The sequence below is a fragment of the Eulemur rufifrons genome, chromosome 20 (assembly GCF_041146395.1).
Source record: "Eulemur rufifrons isolate Redbay chromosome 20, OSU_ERuf_1, whole genome shotgun sequence".
Lineage (NCBI taxonomy): Eukaryota > Metazoa > Chordata > Mammalia > Primates > Lemuridae > Eulemur > Eulemur rufifrons.
This window is the reverse complement of record NC_091002.1, coordinates 24,170,058-24,187,666: the sequence shown is the minus strand read 5'-3', so window position 1 is coordinate 24,187,666 and position 17,609 is coordinate 24,170,058. Positions and strand designations below refer to the sequence as shown.

The window sequence follows — 17,609 nt, the reverse complement described above, 5'->3', positions numbered from 1 at the left end:
CCAGACGGGACTCAGGTGATTTCTAAAGACAGGTTTTCTGCCCTGAGTTTCTGGTCTGGGAGGCATACAGGCCCCACAGCCTGGCCTTGGCAAGAGAGAGGAGGCAACACCAGAGGCGACCACTGCCTTTATTGCCTCTGTGCCAGGGTCCCGGGTTGGGGCTCAGGTCTCTGGGGGCAGCAGGCAACCCTGGGCCCAAATTATTGCTACTTGGCAAGGTTACCTTGGGGCTCCCCACAGTGCCCTCAGAATGGGTGGGGTGAGAGCATGCAAATGATATGCAAATGACATGCAAACCAACCCAGGATCCTCCAGAGGTCTCTGGTCCATCCATGGGCGCTGGAAGGGTCGGGGGCCTGCCCGCCCAGGAGGGTGCTGGGGACACCCAGGCCCCTACCCCACACTGCTGAGTGATCTGGCCCAGCCTCAGGGGTCGAGGTGTGAGGGGCTGGGGGGGTCCCTGAGCATCAGGCCTGGTTCTGCCACTGGCTGGGGAAGAGCAGAAGCCTGGTCCCGAGATAGCAGGAAGAAAGCAGGACACCCACTAGGCAACCAGATGGCCTGAGGGCCACCCTGAGAGGGGAGGGACCTGCCCTGGGTCACACAGCAAGGCAGCGGCAGAGGCGACCAGAATCCAGGCCTCCTGAGCCAGGCAGAAGCCAAAGTGCCAGGGAGACTAAAGCTATAAACAACAGAGTACGCTGTGATAAATAAATAAACAGAAAGCAAGCCGCCCAGTCCCTGATCCCCAGGCTGAGAGACCCTGCGCCAGCGGGCTGGCCCAGGCCTAGGAGGAGGCAGGGTCCTTGGTCGTGGTGCTGGGCTGACCAGTCCAGAGGTTCCCAAAGGAGGCAGGCAGGGCCCCAGGGTCCTTGGTTACGCAGGTCAGGCTCAGTTATTATCCAGAATCCACCAGGAGGCTGTGGGTTGGAGTTGGAAGTCAGGAGCCATCGGGGCCACTGCCCCTCCTGGTCCCAGGGCTGGGGAGAGGGGTCAGGCTGCAGCACACCTGGGAAGAACACAGTGCTGAGGGTGTCCGGAGCCCGCAGGTGGTCAATGAGGGTGCGCTGGAAGGCCTTACTGCAGGACGACTGCTGGTGCCTGCAGAGGGGACCGAGGCTGCAGCCATGCGCCCTTGGGTCTCCCCATGCCCATCCCAGTCCTGCTGCCCGGAGGCAGATCCCTGGCCTTCCTCAGGCTGGCTCTGAGCCTCAGTTTTCTCCTCCAGGAAATGGGGACAAAGGATCTGCTTCACTGGGATACTATGAGGACTGAATGCAGGTGCTTGGCATGGGGTGTGCCACGCAGCAACCCTGGTGTATACTTGTTGAGTGCCTACTGTGTTCCCGGCACTGCACTCAGTTCTTTCCTTGTCATCTCATTTAGCCCACAGGAGGTTGGAACTGCTGCCATAGCCATTTTGGAAAAGAGGACTCTGGGGCTCAGGTGGGTTAGCTAACTCATCTGAGGGCACAGAGCCAGTAAGTGGAAGAGGAGGATTTGAACCCAAGCCTGACTCACCCCAGGGCCCACACTTCATAAATGGTGGCTGTTAGACCATCATTCCTACCTTCTCCAGGAGGCCTCATCCCGCCAGAACTCATACAGCGTGAAGGAGGCGCTGTCCAGCATCTTCTGTGCAGACACACTATGGGGCCAAAGAGAGGGCCAGGCCAGGCCAGGGCTGCCACCACCGCTGCCCACCCAACCAGGGGTCCCGTGGGACCAGGTCAGCCAGCCCAGCACCCCTCCCTGCTCACCCCCTCCCCACCTCAGCTGTCCCACCAGCCGGCTGAGGACTCACTGCAGACAATGGCTCTGGGCCCCTGTGAAGTCCACGTAGCAGCACAGGGCTCGGTGGAAGTCCTGCAGGGCTTCCTCTGCCACCTGGACCTGTCTCTGGGCCACAAAGATGTGCTGGCAAGAGAGGGGGACAGTCAGCTGGGGCAGGGTGCAGGGGGAGGGGCTGGCTGTGGCCTCCAGGAGGACCCCAGCCTCTTGACCTGTGCCAAGTCCAGCCCACCTTGCACAGGGCTCCTGCTGCCAACCTGCCCCCGGACATCCCAGACTCCATCCTCCTCTCCCATCTCCAAGGGCGCTGCCTGACACAGCCATTGTCCCTCTTGCCCGCGGTATGCTGGCCCAGCCCTGGTTGCAGAAATCCAGACAGGAACTGAGGCCCCGAGAGGGGCAGCGGTTTCTGCGGGGTCACAGAGCCCAGCACCCGCCCACCAGGCCTGAGAAGGGGCGCGTGTGTGCTGCAGAGGGTGGGTGGGCAGCTGGCCCCACGAACCCTCACTTGGTGGGCACCCCAGCCCTTGCCATCCAGCTGCCTGCCCCTCTCCCGGGCTTACCGAGTCGGGCCCCTTGGCCAGGTCCTCTTCACGCAGGGGTTCCAGCCGGGGGGCCTGTGAGGGACACAGAGTGTGGGCCGGGCCCCCAGCGTGGGCCTGACTTGGGCAGATGCCGGGAAGGTCCTCCCCCGTGGGGCACTGGGCACATGGCCGCTCACCTTGCACTCGAGCTGGTCAATGAGCTCCTGGAGACGGTTGACCTGGAGCCGCCACTGCATCTCGGCCTCCGAGCTCCGCCCTGGGGGCCCGTGGGGGGTCAGGATGGGCCCTCAGGCTGGGAGGCTTCTCAGGATGAACTGGGGGACAGTGGGGGAGCAGACACCAGGGGAATGGGGGATGTGGCGCCCACCCTGGACCCTCCTTGGCCAGGCCTCCCACCCTGTCACAGGCGCACCTATGTCAGAGGAGCCAGGAGACCAGCTGGGTGACCGACTGATGCTCTTCAAGGCCCTGCGCCCTGCCCGCCAGCTGCCACGGGGCCTGCGCTGCGCTTCCACACTCTCTTCGTCTGACCTGAGGGAAGTGGGGGGTCAGCCACTGCCCCCAGACCCACAGGGCCAAGAACTGGGGCCCAGGACAGGGCCAGGCCTGGGTGGGGCAAGACAGGCCTTCTGGGACCTTGAGGCCTAGCTCCAAAGCCAGCCGCCTCTTCTCAGCCCCTCACGGCCTCCCTGCCCGAGAACACGGCTCCTGGACGCTGCGCTACGGAGTGTGAAGAGGCTGAGCGATGTGAGATGGGGGGACCATGGGCTACGCACGAACTGTACCCGCAGGCTGCAGGGCCCCCACGTACCTCGCGCCACGGGCCTCGGCCTCCAGGGTATCTGACGCCCCCTCCAGCGAGCTCTGCAGGGCTTGTAGCTGGCTCACCGTCTCCCGCAGCAGGAAGCGTGTCACGAACTGGTCCACCTTGGAGGCCTGCTCATACTCCTGAGGGCCGAGGGGGACGGTCACCGTTGCCATTATTCCCAGCCTGCGCATTTACTTCTGAGTGGGGTGCTGCCTCCCTGGTCCCCTACCTCTTGCCCATTGGAGCAACAGGGGTAGTGCCAAGGGCAGGGGCATGCAAACCTGGCGTGGGCAGGACAGCACTGAGGCCAGTGGGCAAGGAGGGCCTGGACCCCTCCTCGTCTAGGCATGGCCTCCCTTCCTGGGGGGTGTGGGACCCACTCACAGGGAGGCGTCTGCCAGCTGGCACGCCTGGCTTTTGTGGACCTCATTGCCCCTTCCCCGTCAGGGCTGCCACCTTCAGCAACACCATGGCCAGGGAGGTCCTAGGCACAGCTAGGCTGGTGAGGGCTGGTGACAGGATCTCCAAGGCCCAACTTTGACACATGAGGCAAAACTCACATGCACATTGCATTCATTCATTTGTTCGTCCATGGGACAAACTTTACTAGGAGTGGCAGATATAAGACAACCAAGTCGCTGTCCTCACCCCAACCCCAGTATTGACCCCTACCCACATCACCAGCCTCCCCCAGCCCCTCCCAAGGTGGGTGGAGAGGCAGGGGCCAGCATGCACTAGGCCCTGTCCTGCCCATCCTGGGACTCTCCTTGCACCTTCTGGTGCCTCAGTTTCCTCATCTATACAGCAGGAATAACACTCATCACACTGAGCTGCTGGGAGGCCCCCAGGAGTTAATTCCCACATAGGACTCAGCCCAGGGCCTGGAAGTTAAGTTCCCGATACCAGGAGAAAATTTTTGTTGTCAAACATAATACTAACAAGGAACCTGCCCCCTGTATTCCCAACAGTCACGGCTGTCCTGAGAATCGCCTCACCCCCACTCCCTCCCCGCACCCCGGGATGGGAACCCTGGGGAGCCACAGTCCAGGTGCCTGTCCTCCCTCTACAGGGGGGCTCCAGAAACTCCATCGTCAGGGGCTTCCTCTCCTCCCCATGACCTCCTCAGCTCAGCCAGCAGGTGGGAAATCCTGGGCCAGGCTTGTGAGCTGGGAGACAGGGACAGAGAAGAGGCTGGGTCCTTTCATTCTCAGAGAGGCCAGGGTGTCTGTCTCCAAGAAATCTTTCCAAAAGATTCCCTTTTTGGCACTAAAGAGGATCAGTTTCTGTTGCTTACAACCAAAGAACCTGATGACAAAAGCACCCATTCTGTGCCAGGCACTATTCCAAGAATTTCATTTAACCCTCGTAACAATACAGGAATGATAATTGACCCCATTTTGCAGATGAGAAAACTAAGGCCAAGAGAGGTTAATAATCTTGGCCAAGATCACACAGCAAGTTGGTGGCAGGGCCAGAATTCAAACCGAAGCCACAGAAATTCCTCTCTATTCACCACTAAGCACCTCACATGCATTGCCTGGCTTATAAATCATTAGCCTGGTTTTACAGCTGAGAAACCAAGGCCAGAAGAAGTCACAGAGTGAATGGAGCCCAGATTCACCTGTGAATTCTGGGAGGAGGAGCCCAGACCCTGGAACTGGTGACCTCAACTTATGAGGTCACAATGTGGCCTCCCCTGGACGGGGCGGGGCCAGGGCCCAGAGGACAAGGCAGAGGCAGTATGGGCTGTAGCCCTCAGTGGTGATCAGCCCTGCCATGGGAAACAATAGTTCCCACAAAAGGACCAAAGCACCCAAACAGGCCCCCAAGGAGAGGCCACCTGACATGGACAAGGCCCGGTGGAAACAGTTCTTCAGCCACCTCAAGCGGAAGAAGCAGAGTGTGAGTGTAGGGGTGGGGTGGGGTGAGGGGGCAGGCAGAGGTCTGGGGACCCTGGACAGGTTGGCGGGAAGGGATGCTAGGAGGTCTTGTGGGCAGAAGTCCTAGGAGTAAGAGAAGGGTCAGAAAATCCCTCGCAAAGATGAGGGTCCCAGGAGCCTGGATGGGTATGGGTAGGGGTCCTAGAAGCCCAGAGGGGAGGACAGGGATTCCAGAAACCAAGGGTGGGTGAGACCCGGGAGCCCAGAAGGGTGGACACGAGAGGGAGTCTCCCAACCCTGGACAAATGAGTGGAGGGGCCGGCGTGGGCAGTCAGCCCCGGTTGGTACTACTGGGGCTATGGCCACGGGAAACTCCCTGTGCCCTCTTCAGCCCCCAGCCCCAAGGCGGGCTACATCCGAGGGGCAGAGACCCTGGCCCAGGCATGAAGGCTGGGCGGGCAGGCGGGGATCCCATACACGTGGACGTAGCTGGGTCCCAGGAAGTCAGCCTGGGGTGGGCGAGGGTTTCCAGAGGAGAGGCGGTGGTCGCTGGCGCCCAGCAGGGAAGGGTGTGCTTCTCCCCACCGCCCGCGCATGGAAGGGTGACGGGAGTCCCGGGAACGCAGAGGGGCAGTCCTGGGAGACAGGAGCCGAGCGGATGAGCTCTTTCCGCTCACGCCCTCGCCCCGTCCCCAGACCAAGATCGTGCTGATTTTCCCCGTGGACAAGTGGCCGCAGCAGGCCGAAGCCGGGCGGCCGGCCGAGAACGCGCCGGGCGCCGCGGGGGTGTCGCCCGAGGCGCCCATGCTGCGAGGAGCGGGCGACGGCGCGGAGCGGCGCGAGAGCGCGCGCGCGCGCGAGATGAAGAGGCTCCTGGTGCTGCTGCTGCTGCTGCTGGACGCGCGGCTGCAGGAGGAGGGGCGCCGCGCGGGGGAGCAGCCGCGCAAGCGACACCGCGGCCCTGAGCGCCCGGCCCAATAAAGAGCGCGTGGGAACCCCGGCGCCTGCTAGCTCTGTCGGAGCCCTCGGGGCGAGGGGGACGGGGAGCAAAGCCGAGGCCCGGAGCCACCGCCATGGTCTGGAGCCAGGGCTGTCTGTTGCCTTCTCCTTCGTCGTGCCAAGGGTCAGAACCAGAACCCCTTCCTTGACCTGGGGAGGGGACACCCTGCTACAGTGGCGGAGGCTGTTCTCCTTCCGCCAACATTCCAGACCCAGAGCAGATCCCGCCGGGCCCGAGGGAAGACGCAGGGAACCCAGGCTTAGCCGGGCTAGGAGGAGGGACCAGCTTTCCATTAAAGGCCTAACACCTTCAAGAGTCCCCAGTATTCAGAAATCCCTCCTAGGCAGAGGGAGTGTCGCAGACAGACAGGCAGAATCCTGGGAACAGCCAGGATCCCACAGCCAGCGGGGGTGAGGCCCTAGACTCAGATTCTGCCCGCGGAAGCACCTAGGAGAGGCTGGAATCCCTGGGCTTCTGGCCACTCACTCCTACCCCGCTGTGCTTGGTAATCCTCAAGCACTCGCCCCCGCCCCCCAAGTCTCCCCCCAGTAACCTCTGTCAAATTCAGCCGTTGTCTCTCAAACTATCTTGTCCCATCCCCTCCCCGCATTGCAGACAAAGTCATCTTCCAAACCACTGGTTGTGCTGGGCAGCTGAGGCCAGACCCCTGGATGCCAAAATCACCGCCCTTGGCCCTGTCCAGGAGAGAGGATGGGTCCAGGGAATTTTCATGGTGGGGAGGGGGCTTCTGAGGACTAAGGTCACAATGAGTCCAAGCCATACTGCCACTTAGAGTCTCCAGTGTGAGGCTCACTCCCTGAATCACTCACTTGAGGCCAAGCACACTTTCCTGCCCAGCTGCGTCTCATGAATCCAGTTCCACACCCTAATGCCACCCCAGCCCTGCCAAACCTGCAGCCTACCTTCCTGCCACACGCTGGTGACCAACCTCAGAATGCCCCTTTTGGGGGCAGATATTATAGGGGTGGAGGTCCCAGATCACTAGAGCCACCAGGCAGCTTCTTTTGCTGAAGATGCATTTTTTTTTTTTTTTTTGAGACAGAGTCCTGCTGTGTCACCCCCACTAGAGTGCAGTGGCATCATCATAGTTCACCACAACCTCAAACTCCTGGGCTGAGGCGATCCTCCTGCCTCAGCCTCCCGAGTAGCTAGGACTACAGGTGCCTGCCACTGCACGCAGCTAATTTTTCTATTTTTAGTAGAGACGGTGGTCTCGTTCTTGCTCAGGCTGGTCTCAAACTCCTGACATCAAGCTATCCTCCCACCTCGGCCTCCCAGAGTGTTAGGATTACAGGTGTGAGCCCTTGCACCCAGCCTGTAGATGTACTTTTGTCACTGTCAACACAATCAACATCCCTCCACATTGCCTGCATCAAGCTGGAGGTTGCATGACCCTGCTTATGAGAACTACCATCTCTACAGTTACAATCAGGACAACCATGTTTTTGCAGGGGGCCAGCCTCCTGGCCATATGTGATTGGTCCAAGCTGGTCCTATGGGCCCCTTCCCTGGAACTGTAATTCAGGAGCTGGAAGAGACCATGTTTTCCACATGAACATGCACAGGCCAAAGTCAGTTTTCAGACTAAAAACACAATGCAAAGACAGTGCACAACCGGGGTTCCCAACAGCCCTATGGTCAGACCCTACTCCTGAATCCTGATTTCAGCCCTTGCCTTTGGTATCCCTAAGACAAGATCCTTGTAATAAAAATCCCCGTTTTAGCTTACGTTCACCTGAGTGAGCTTTCTACTTGCAACCGAGATGATCCTAAAGACCATAATGAGGCTTGGCAGAGACAAGCGGCCTGTTTTCTGTGCGTGATGATTACTACTACCTTCTGGAGAGAGAAACTGAGCTCAGAGAACAACCAGGACTTGCTCAAGATTGCACAGTGGTGTCAGTTTCAGAACTAAGTCATAAACTCAGGCCTACGTGAGTCCATTTGAGGAGGTCCCTGAAGATGGAGCCCCTATGTGGGCTGCCTGAGCCCCTCAGGGTTGAGGGCACAGAGATCCCCAGAGTAGCTGTAGATCGGTGATTAAGAGGTTTCTCTTTGGGCTGAGAGGGGAGGAGCCTCACATGTGGATCGAGTACATCAGATAATCCCAAGTGGTTTGGGGAAGGCATCAGACTGTTTGTGCTGGGCAGCTGAGGCCAGACCCCTGGATGCTGAAGTCGCTGCCCTTGGCCCTGTCCAGGCGAGAGGATGGGTCCAGGAGTGTTCATGGGGGGGTGGGCGGGGGCTGTGTTAGCACTGCCAGTGCTGAGAACTGAGGTCACAATTGAGTCCAGTCCAAATTCTTTTCTTCCTTCCTCCTTTGACCAGCCCCTCCTCCACCTCCACAACCAGGAACTTCTGCGGCCAAGCCCAGGTGAGAGATGCCAGGAGGCTGCCTGGGGCTCAAGGGCCAGGCTGGACTCCTGGGTACCTAGGGCGGATATATGTCCAGATGGCCTTGCCACAGGGCGCCTTCATTCCCAGAGCTCTGTTCCTCCGGGTGGCTTCTCGATATCTAAAAGGATTTGGCCTGGCCCTCTCGGCATCGACCTCAGAAAGGGCCAGAGGGGCGGAATCGCACAGCAGAGGCGAGTCCTGCGAGGTGGGGCCCAGCGCGAGCGGAGACTGACACCAGGGGCGGGGCCGCAGTGGCCCGAAGAGGTGTGGCTTCACGACCAGGGGCGGAGTTAAGAATTGGAAAGGATAGTTATCTGGCCCAGGAAAAGAGGGACTTAGGCCCAGGACTCAGGGCCAAGATCCCCTCCGTCTAGGATAGAGAAGGGCCTCGCAGAAAAGGCGCAGCCGCGCGGAGGGGACGGGCCCTTCGCTGAAGGGCGGGGCCGAGCCCGGAGGGTGGCGTCGGCGTCCCGGAGCCGCCGGGCCCGCGGGTGGCCCTCACGAAGCCACGTAGCGGTGGTGGTGGACCCGGGCTCGGGCTTCACCAAGGCGGGCTTCGCGGGCGAGGCCCAGCCGCGCGTAGTGCTGAAGACCTCCAGTCTGGTGCCCAGCTGGGACCGGCCCGTGCTGCCCGGCGCGCCAGGCTGCGAGCTGGCGGGCGGCGTGGCGCGGGCGCACCCCATCAAGCACGGCGTGGTGGTGGACTGGGAGGCGCTGGAAGGGCTGTGGGAGCGCCTGCTGGTGGGCGGCCTGCGGGTGTGCCCAGAGCAGTGGCCAGTGCTGGTGAGCGACTCGCCATCGGCACCGCCTGCGGGCCGCGAGAGGGTGGCCGAGATGCTGTTCGAGGCCCTGGCAGTGCCCGCGTGCCACATGGCCAGCACCGCGTTGTTGGCGCTCTGCTCCACCGGCGCGTTCACCGGGCTGGCAGTGGAGGCGGGCGCGGGCGTGTGCCACGCAACGCCCATCTACGCGGGTCATTCGTGGCACGAGGCCACCTTCCGGCTGGACGTGGCAGGCAGCACCCTGTCGCGCTACCTGCGGGAGCTGCTGGTGTCAGGGTTCCCCTACCTCCAGCAGCAGGCCCTGTCCCGCAAGGCCATCACACAGCTCAAGAAGCGCTGCTGCTACGTGTCACTGGACTTCGAGCGCGATCTGCAGAACCCCGCCCGCCACCATCCGGCCAGCTTCTTAATGAGCAATGGGTGTTCCGTCCACCTAAGCAGCGAGCGCTTCCTCTGCCCCGAACCCATCTTCCAGCCAGGCCTGGTAGGCCAGGCTGAGCCAGGCCTGCACGTGCTGGCCTTCCAGGCGCTGCAGAAGACGCCCGAAACACTGCGGGAGCGGCTGGCTCACACCGTGGTGCTGGCCGGAGGCTCCACGCTTTTCCCTGGCTTCCCTGAGCGCCTGGAAAAGGAGCTGGAGGCGCAGTGCCAGTGCCATGGCTTCACGGCCCTGCGGCCCCACCTGGTGGCCAATCCGCGGCGTGGCACGGCCGTGTGGACAGGCGGCTCCATGGTGGCCTCCTTGTGCTCCTTCCAACGCAGCTGGATGACCCGTGGCATGTACCAGGAGTGTGGCTCCAGGTTGGTGCACGAAGTGTTCGACTGAGTCAGGCTGGACTGGCGCGGTGGTGCCGCGGGGGCTGCAGAGGCCCTGGGCTGAGGTGTAGCTCTATCAGAAGCATTGAGTGCCAGATAAAGAGTCTCATGTTTGGAGCTGGTGGCGTCATTGTGTATCCGTGGGCCACCTCCCACCCTTTTCTGGGCCTGGAGAAGGTGGTTAGGGACTATGGGACCCTCATATTTGACCTGCAGTTTGTTTTTTTTTTTTTTTTTTGAGACAGAGTCTCTCTTTGTTGCCCAGGCTAGAGTGAGTGCCGTGGCGTCAGCCTAGCTCACAGCAACCTCAAACTCCTGAGCTCAAGGGATCCTCCTGTCTCAGCCTCCCGAGTAGCTGGGACTACAGGCATGCACTACCATGCCCGGCTAATTTTTTCTATACATATTTTTAGCTGTCTATATAATTTCTTTCTATTTTTAGTAGAGATGGGGTCTCGCTCTTGCTCAGGCTGGTCTCGAACTCCTGAGCTCAAACGATCCGCCCACCTCGGCCTCCCAGAGTGCTAGGATTACAGGCGTGAGCCACCGCGCCCGGCCTGACCTGCAGTTTGAATCCCCCAACCACTGCCAGTTCAGAGAATGCCAGTCCAGCTGCCCAGCCCCAGGGCCATTTCCTTGGCAACAAGGAAGGTGATGCCACCACTGTGTCCACACCACAGATAGGGAAGTCCCCTCATCCCCTCATCATGTACCATTTGGACACACATTCCATGCCAGCTCCCAAGGGGCAGCTCTGAAAAGCTACTAAATCGCTCACTTGAAAGCAACCAGGAGAAACCCTGTCCCCAGCTGTGTGCTCAGGTGATTGTTGACTCCGGGGGCCTCAGTTTCCCCTTCTGTGAAAGGCAGTGTCAGGCTCACTGCTCCCTCCCCCTCATAAGAGCTATGGGGCAAAGGGAGGTGAAGACATTTCTTAAAAGGAACACACAAAGGGTGGGGTGGCTTACTATCTGAAGTCACCACCCAAGGTCCTGGAGTCCTGGCTGTCAGCACTGTTTATGCTTGTGCACACACGTGTCCACACACGTGCACAAACACACAGGTGCACACATACCTGGTTACTCACATATGTCCTCGGGCCAGACCCTGCCCCATAGGCTCCATGCCCCAGCACAGCACCGCCCCACCCCCAGCTCATCCCTGCCGGGTCCTGGGCTGCCTGAAGTCCCACGACAGTTACGAATAGCCAGTAATAAAAACAGCAGCAGCAGCTCCAGTATGAAGCACGTACTGTGTGCCAGGCATTGTTCGGGGTGCTGGGAGCAGAGAGCTAAACCCAAAAGTCCCTGCCTGCCTTCTCGTGCACTGGTCCCAGTGACTGTGGAGGTAGGCTCTAGGACCCCTGGTTCACAGATGAGCAAACTGAGGCCCAGAGAGTAAGGGGGCACAGGCACAAAGTGGGAGAGCCAAGATTGGAACCCAGGCCTCTAGCTCCACAGCCCTGAGCCAAAACAGTGGCCAGCAGACACCCCCCGCCTCACTGTGGGCCCGCCACCACCAGCCACTCCACTCACCAGCTTGGTGGCATCCATGGCAGTGAGCACTGCACGATTCAGCGACTCCAAGGCCGCCAGCACAGGCCGGTAGACACCCAGGTGTTCTGAGAAGTAGTCTGTGGGCAGAGTTGGTGCTCAGGGGTTCCTGGGCCCCCCACCCATCTACCCAGCCTGGAATTCAGCAGCCAAGCAGGCCTCGTATCCCAAGCCCAGCCCATCCTGTCCCATCAGGTGACCAGCAACAGCCCCCTTGCCACAGCCACCCACCCAGGGGGCCCGGGAGACGAGAGCTCCCATGGGCCTACTCACCACACAGTTTTTCCGTTTCTAAATTGCTGCAGGGAAAAGAGAAGGTGCCCTTCAGACCTTTAGACTGGGCCTGGTAAACTGGGAAGGCAACGCCCCTGCCCCCACCAACTCCCAACTCGGCCTGGCCAGGAGGTGACCCCTGCTCCACCCCAGATTAAGTTGCTCCGTGGGCAGAGTCCTCGCTGGGGAGGAGAAAGGGTACCACTGCCCCTGTCAAACGCTCTGAGGGCAAAGGCTCACACCCACTCTTGGCCTCCGAGGGGACCTCAGGCCAGGGGGAGACAGATGTGGACACGGGCCAGAGAGGAGTGGTCAGAGCTGGGAAGGGGAATCAGGACCAGGTGGGGAACGGGGTATTCACTTCATAGGTCAGGGCTTCTAGAGAAGGGGCTGCCCAAACTAGGTCTTGAAGGACAAGGAATTCGGGGAGGCTGGTGGGGGGGGAGGGGAACACCACAGACAAAAGCTCCAGCCCAAGTCTCGGGAGCCTTGAATGCCTCCGAGAGTCTGAGATTTATCCTAAAGAGAGAAGGGAAGTGAGAGGAAGGAACAGCTGTGCATGTGTGTGCACCCATGTGCGGGAGCACAGAGAGGAGTGTGCACACTCTTGCCAAGACGTGTGTATGTGGGAGCACACGCAGGGAGGTGTGTGTGTGTTCGTGCACCTGCATTACTGGGTGGAAGCAGGCGGGGCCCAGCTGTCCCCAGGCATCCTCTGGTCCCTGCAGGAATCGGGAATGGAGGGCTGAGCCACGGGTGGTGACTCAGACTTGGCTATTTTTGGGGTCCCAGCTGGAAGCAGTGTAGTGGGCAAGGCTGGAGCTGGGGAGGGGTGGGCGGGCTGGTTAAGTTGGCACCAAGCCTTAGCACCTTTCTCCCTGCCCCCAACCGCAAGAGTCCTCCAACAAGAACAGAGGCAGCAGGGGACACAGTGGGGGTAGGGACAACCTAGCCTTGCTTCCACCCATGGCCCAACCATCCCCTCTCTCGTACTCACTCGGTGAAACGCCCATCAATGCCGCCGAACAGTTCCCGCAGCTCCCCTGGGCTGAGAACCCCATCGGCAAAGTAATTCTGGAATTCCTCAAATGAGAGCTTACCATCATCTGGGGTGGGGGGAGGACGGGGAGAAAAGTAGGTATCTCTGACCCCGGACTGCACCCCTGCCACCAGGTCCAGGGCCCCCAGAGGCCTCCTCACATCTCACAACCACCCAGCCAGGGGGGATGGGAGACTGAGCTCAGCAGGGAGCCTGACTATTGAGGACAAAAGGACTGGGGTCTTCAAAGATGTCCACTGAAGGCAACAGGACCCACTTTGCAGGCACCCAGGGGACAGGGCAGTACACACATGGCTTTGGGTAGGGACTCAATAAATGTTTGCTAAATGAAGACACAAACAGGCTGGGACATGGCCAGAGCATGGCAGGGCCTCAACGTCACTTGGGAAGACTTGGAAGCCAAGTCTCCGCCCCAGATGCTGGCCAGCCTTGCTCCAGGGCGAAGGGAACCTCTGTGTTCTGGACCCGGGACCTTCACAGAGAAGCCACTGGGCAGATGAAATCTTCCTAAGAGTTGGAGCCTCTGGATGAAGCAGCAGGCTGGCTCAGGAGGGAATGAGCTCCCCATCACAGGGGGCATGTGAGCAGAGGCGGACAGCAGTTGAGTGGGATAGTCAAAGACACCGGGACTTGGCCTGAATGATGTGCGAGGTCTCTGAGCAGATGGGTGGGCGAAGCCCAGCCGGGGGAGGGTGGGAGCCTCCCCCGACAGAAGGCCCTGATCCAAGTGGGGGCAGGTGTCCCGACAAAAGGTTGGGACAAACACCTCTACCAATTTGAAGAGACCCAAGAAGGGACAAAGGGTGGGGACATGCCCTGTCTCAAGAAGGGTGAGACACAAGAGGGTCTGAAGACCCAGACGAAAGGAGCTCAGGGCTGGCTGCCGCCTCGGGGCACAGCGGGCTCCAGGCCATCGAGGGGCAGCAACCTGTTGCTTGCTGGATCCTCTAGGGCTCTGCTTGAGCTTCCAAGGCTTTCCCAGAACAGGGCCTGAGACTGCCCAGGACCCAGGGCAGGGGGAGCTGACCCCCTGGGCACTGGGCCCAGCTTTATCCCTGATCAAGGGGTGGGTTTAACTGTGTCCTCTACGCCCGCCCTGGGTCCAGGTGGTTGGTCATATGGGAAGCTACTAGGCCCTCTACAAATCTGAGTAAAGTCTCCCAAAGGGCCTCATCTCCAGTACCTCAGCCTTCCAAGCCCCTCACGCAGGGAGCCCAGGACCAAGGGACCAACTGTCACAAAGACCCGGGCTGGAGGCCCACCAGTTAAAGGCTGTGTGACCTCAGGCAGCCTGCTTCACCTCTCTGGGCCTCTGCTCGTTTGTGAAATGGGGTGAAGAATTCCAACTTAGCTGGTGGCTGTGAGGACAGCACGAGGTCATGTACAGCAAATAGCCATCACTGTGCCAGGGTGCTACAGGAAAGCAAGCCACTGCCTCCAGCCCCTGGCCAGACCACACTGCCTCTGCGCTCCATCCTGCCAAACTTGGCTCAGACCACACTTTTTCTGGGAAGGATGCCTCGATTGATTCTCTTGAAGATTTTTCTCCACTCTAGACTGTGCCCTCCCCACCCCGCAACTCTCCCCTGAGCCCGCTGGATGTCCCCCACCGTGCCTCCCTCTGTGGGACCCAGGGGAAGCCACACTCACCATTCTTGTCTGCTCTGCGGAAAACCTAGAGGACAAGGGGTGGGGGGAGGGAGCTGTGAGTGGGGCCTGGGAGACGAGAGGCCCCCACCCAACCCCACCCAACCCGACAGGGCTCCAGCTGGCCTGCCTGCCCCCTGCCTCGCCTCTCCTCCTGCCCAGCCTGGTCCCAACCCCCTGCCCAGCTCAGCCCTGCAGGAGCTTTTCCTGCAGGAGGCACAGGAAGAGCACACAGCAGGTGCTCACTTCTGCAGGGCCTGGCCTCCCAGGGAGGGGAGTGCTCCAGGCCGGCTCCCTACATCCGTCCCTCCTATGCCCAGAGTCCAGCCCAAGTTCTGTCTGATGCATCAGCCCTTGGCATGGTCCCAGCTTGAGGCAGTTTGGGGAGATGGGCCAAGATGCGGCCCAAGGATCCTGGGCAGCTGTCCCAGACCTGAACCCGCAACCCTGCTGTGTGGCCATGGTCTATCCCAGACTCTACCTTCTCGGCGCTGTTTCCTTGTGTGCTTTTTGGAGACAGACACTACCAGGCAGTGGCTAGTCTTTTCTTTGCAGGTGCCTCAGTTTTCTGACTAGCGCACATGGGAGCAGCCTGGGCTTAACCCTTTCCGGGCTGGGGCTTCCTATGAGGCTGACTCTGTGAGGCCCTTGGAAAGGCGTGTGTGTACACGTACGTGTGCGAGGGGGAGCGAGGGTGGCAGAAGGCAGGGTCAGCAGATTTTGTTTATGGAGAAGCAGAGATAAAGGGCAACAGAGGCAGAGAGGAGCGGAGTCAAGACAGATTCTGCTCCTCTCCCAGGGACCAGCGCTCCCAGGTCACCCAAAGCAGCCCAGCAAGGGGCAGACCAGTAGGCCTGGCAAGGAGGGGCAGGCGAAAGCCTGGGGAAAGAGTCCCCATGGGCTCCAGGTCCTGAACGCCAACCCCCTCCAGCTGTTTTCTCAGGGTCAGTGAAGCTCAGGAATGACTCTAACCCCTAACCTGACCAGAGAAGGTCTGTCACTGGCTTAGGGTCACACAGCAGCCCAGTGAGCTCTGGGTGGGGTAGACGGAGATACTTAGCAGGGACAAGGGTGCTAAGCTGAGAATGTCCCTGCCTCCACGTGTGACCTGGGACATAACCCCTTAGGCCTTGATTTTCCTACCTGGGAAATGGGAGGGGGTCCCTTCCAGCCAGGAGGGCTGTGGTCAAGGTGCTGAGTCACTGGGGTCAGTGGGGAGGGGGCAGTGGCACAGCCTTTAACTCTGGTGGGGACCTCTGGAGTGGGGGCATGAGAGGGCCAAGACAGGGCAGAGAAGGGGCTGCAGGGCCACCACTGCCCCTGGTAGTGGGGGGGGGGGCACAGACCACAGATGATGACCGTTGGCAGCCTTTACCAACTGTGGGACTCCACTGCCTTCGGGTCGGGCCTGAGGCACTTGGGTCAGGAGTGAGGACCTCCTTATGCTTCCACCCCTGCCACCCTGTCAATCCAGCCCGGGGCCACCAGAGTGGGCACAGTGACTGCTGCTGTGATTAAGTGTTGACAGCCCCCACCCTCACCAGACACACAGATGGGTGGGTTTGGGGTGGGGGCAGCAAGGGCAGTGACACTGGAGCAGACAGAGACAAGGGGAGACTCGGAGAGACAGAGAACAGGAGACACAAAGGCAGCGAGGTCAAGATAAGGGAGACCCAAACAGACTGTAGTGAGAGGGAGAGACAGAGACAGAGAAAGACGCAGAGACGGGGCCAGGGAGACACAGGGAGAGACGCGATCGCGACCTGGGGAGGCCCCGCGAGAGACACCGCCCGCGCCCCACTCACGTCCTGGAAGAGCGCGTGTCCGGCGGGCCCGGCGTCGGGCGTGGGCTCGGGGCGCCGCGGGGGCTGGGGCGCGGGCGGCCGGAGCAGGCACACGGCGAGCAGCCCCGCGCACGCCATGGCGCCGCCCGCTCGGCTCGGGCTCGGCTGCGGCTCGCTCCGGCCCCGGACTCCGCCGCCGCGGACTCGGTGGGGCTGGGGGACGCCCGCCCATTGGCGCCGACGCGCGAGCCCCGCCCCCGCCGCCCCGCCCCCCGCCGCGGCCCCACCCCCCCGCCCCCGCCACCCCGGGCCCGGCCCCCGGCCCCAGCGAACCCGCCTCCGGCCTCGGTTTCCCCGTCTGGAAAATGAGTGCAAAGTCCAGGCTGCACAACATCAAATTCCAACACCGATTACCTCCGGGGTTCCGCCACTGGAGCCTCCGGTGGGGGTGGGGGGGTGCCACTGCGGAGTAAGGAACCACTCGAGGGGTCATGTCCTCCAGGGACAGGCTGAGTAAATGCCTGGAGTACTGGCCGCCAGGATGGCAGGGGCTGCGCACGCCCACCCAGAAAGCAGCTATTATAGGTACAAGCAGCAACTACAGAGGCATAAGAGTGACACAAGGGACTTCACTTCTCTGAGCATCTGTATTCTCAGTCTGTGAAACTGGGGATAATGGACACCCTAAAGAATTGCTGGGACTCGGGACTGGCTCAGAGGAAGCCCACCTAAGGGTTTGTTACACAGGCTCACGTGGACGACTCCCAGTCACCCTTCTCTCCCCCATGTCTCAGGTGGCCTGACTCACCTCCACCCTCTCCTGCACTGAAATTCAACTTGGCCTTCACTTTCCCCTCCCATCCATCCATTCTCCACACAGCAACCAGAGGGAGCTTTAAAATATGAAACAGGACATGTCACTCCTATCTCAGACTAGTGACTCCTTGTCCCCTGAATAAAGCTCAAGACTGCCAGGGTGCAGTGACTCACACCTGTAATCCTAGCACTCTGGGAGGCCGAGGTGGGAGGATTGCTTGAGCCCAGAAGTTCGAGACCAGCCTCAGCAAGAGCTAGATCCTGTCTCTACCAAAAAATAGAAAAATTAGCCCCGTGTGGTGGTATACTCCTGTAGTCTCAGCTACTCAGAGGCTGAGGCAGGAGGATTGCTTAAGCCCATGAGTTTCAGGTTGCAGTGAGCTATGATGATGCCACTGTATTCTAGCCTGGGCAACAGAGCAAGACCCTGTCTAAA

The 17,609-nt window shown here is 60.5% G+C and overlaps 3 protein-coding genes across 3 annotated transcripts; 2 read left to right on the top strand and 1 right to left on the bottom strand.

The window, feature by feature from the left end:
- Positions 1 to 148: 148 nt before the first annotated feature.
- On the bottom strand, positions 149 to 16,495 carry NECAB3 (N-terminal EF-hand calcium binding protein 3). The gene is made up of 13 exons (XM_069495830.1): positions 16,379 to 16,495; positions 14,577 to 14,601; positions 12,864 to 12,972; positions 11,867 to 11,892; positions 11,576 to 11,673; positions 3,148 to 3,284; positions 2,749 to 2,867; positions 2,513 to 2,592; positions 2,355 to 2,408; positions 1,805 to 1,917; positions 1,571 to 1,648; positions 1,010 to 1,101; positions 149 to 920 (listed from the first exon to the last, which is right to left on the bottom strand). The coding sequence occupies exons 1-13, from the start codon at positions 16,493 to 16,495 to the stop codon at positions 892 to 894; spliced, it is 1,077 nt and encodes a 358-aa protein (XP_069351931.1). The 3' UTR covers positions 149 to 891.
- C20H20orf144 (chromosome 20 C20orf144 homolog) lies at positions 4,921 to 6,005 on the top strand. Its single transcript, XM_069496393.1, has 2 exons — positions 4,921 to 5,046; positions 5,721 to 6,005. The coding sequence occupies exons 1-2, from the start codon at positions 4,921 to 4,923 to the stop codon at positions 6,003 to 6,005; spliced, it is 411 nt and encodes a 136-aa protein (XP_069352494.1).
- ACTL10 (actin like 10) lies at positions 9,205 to 10,061 on the top strand. The gene has a single exon (XM_069496307.1). The coding sequence runs from the start codon at positions 9,277 to 9,279 to the stop codon at positions 10,048 to 10,050; it is 774 nt and encodes a 257-aa protein (XP_069352408.1). The 5' UTR covers positions 9,205 to 9,276; the 3' UTR covers positions 10,051 to 10,061.
- Positions 16,496 to 17,609: the final 1,114 nt, after the last annotated feature.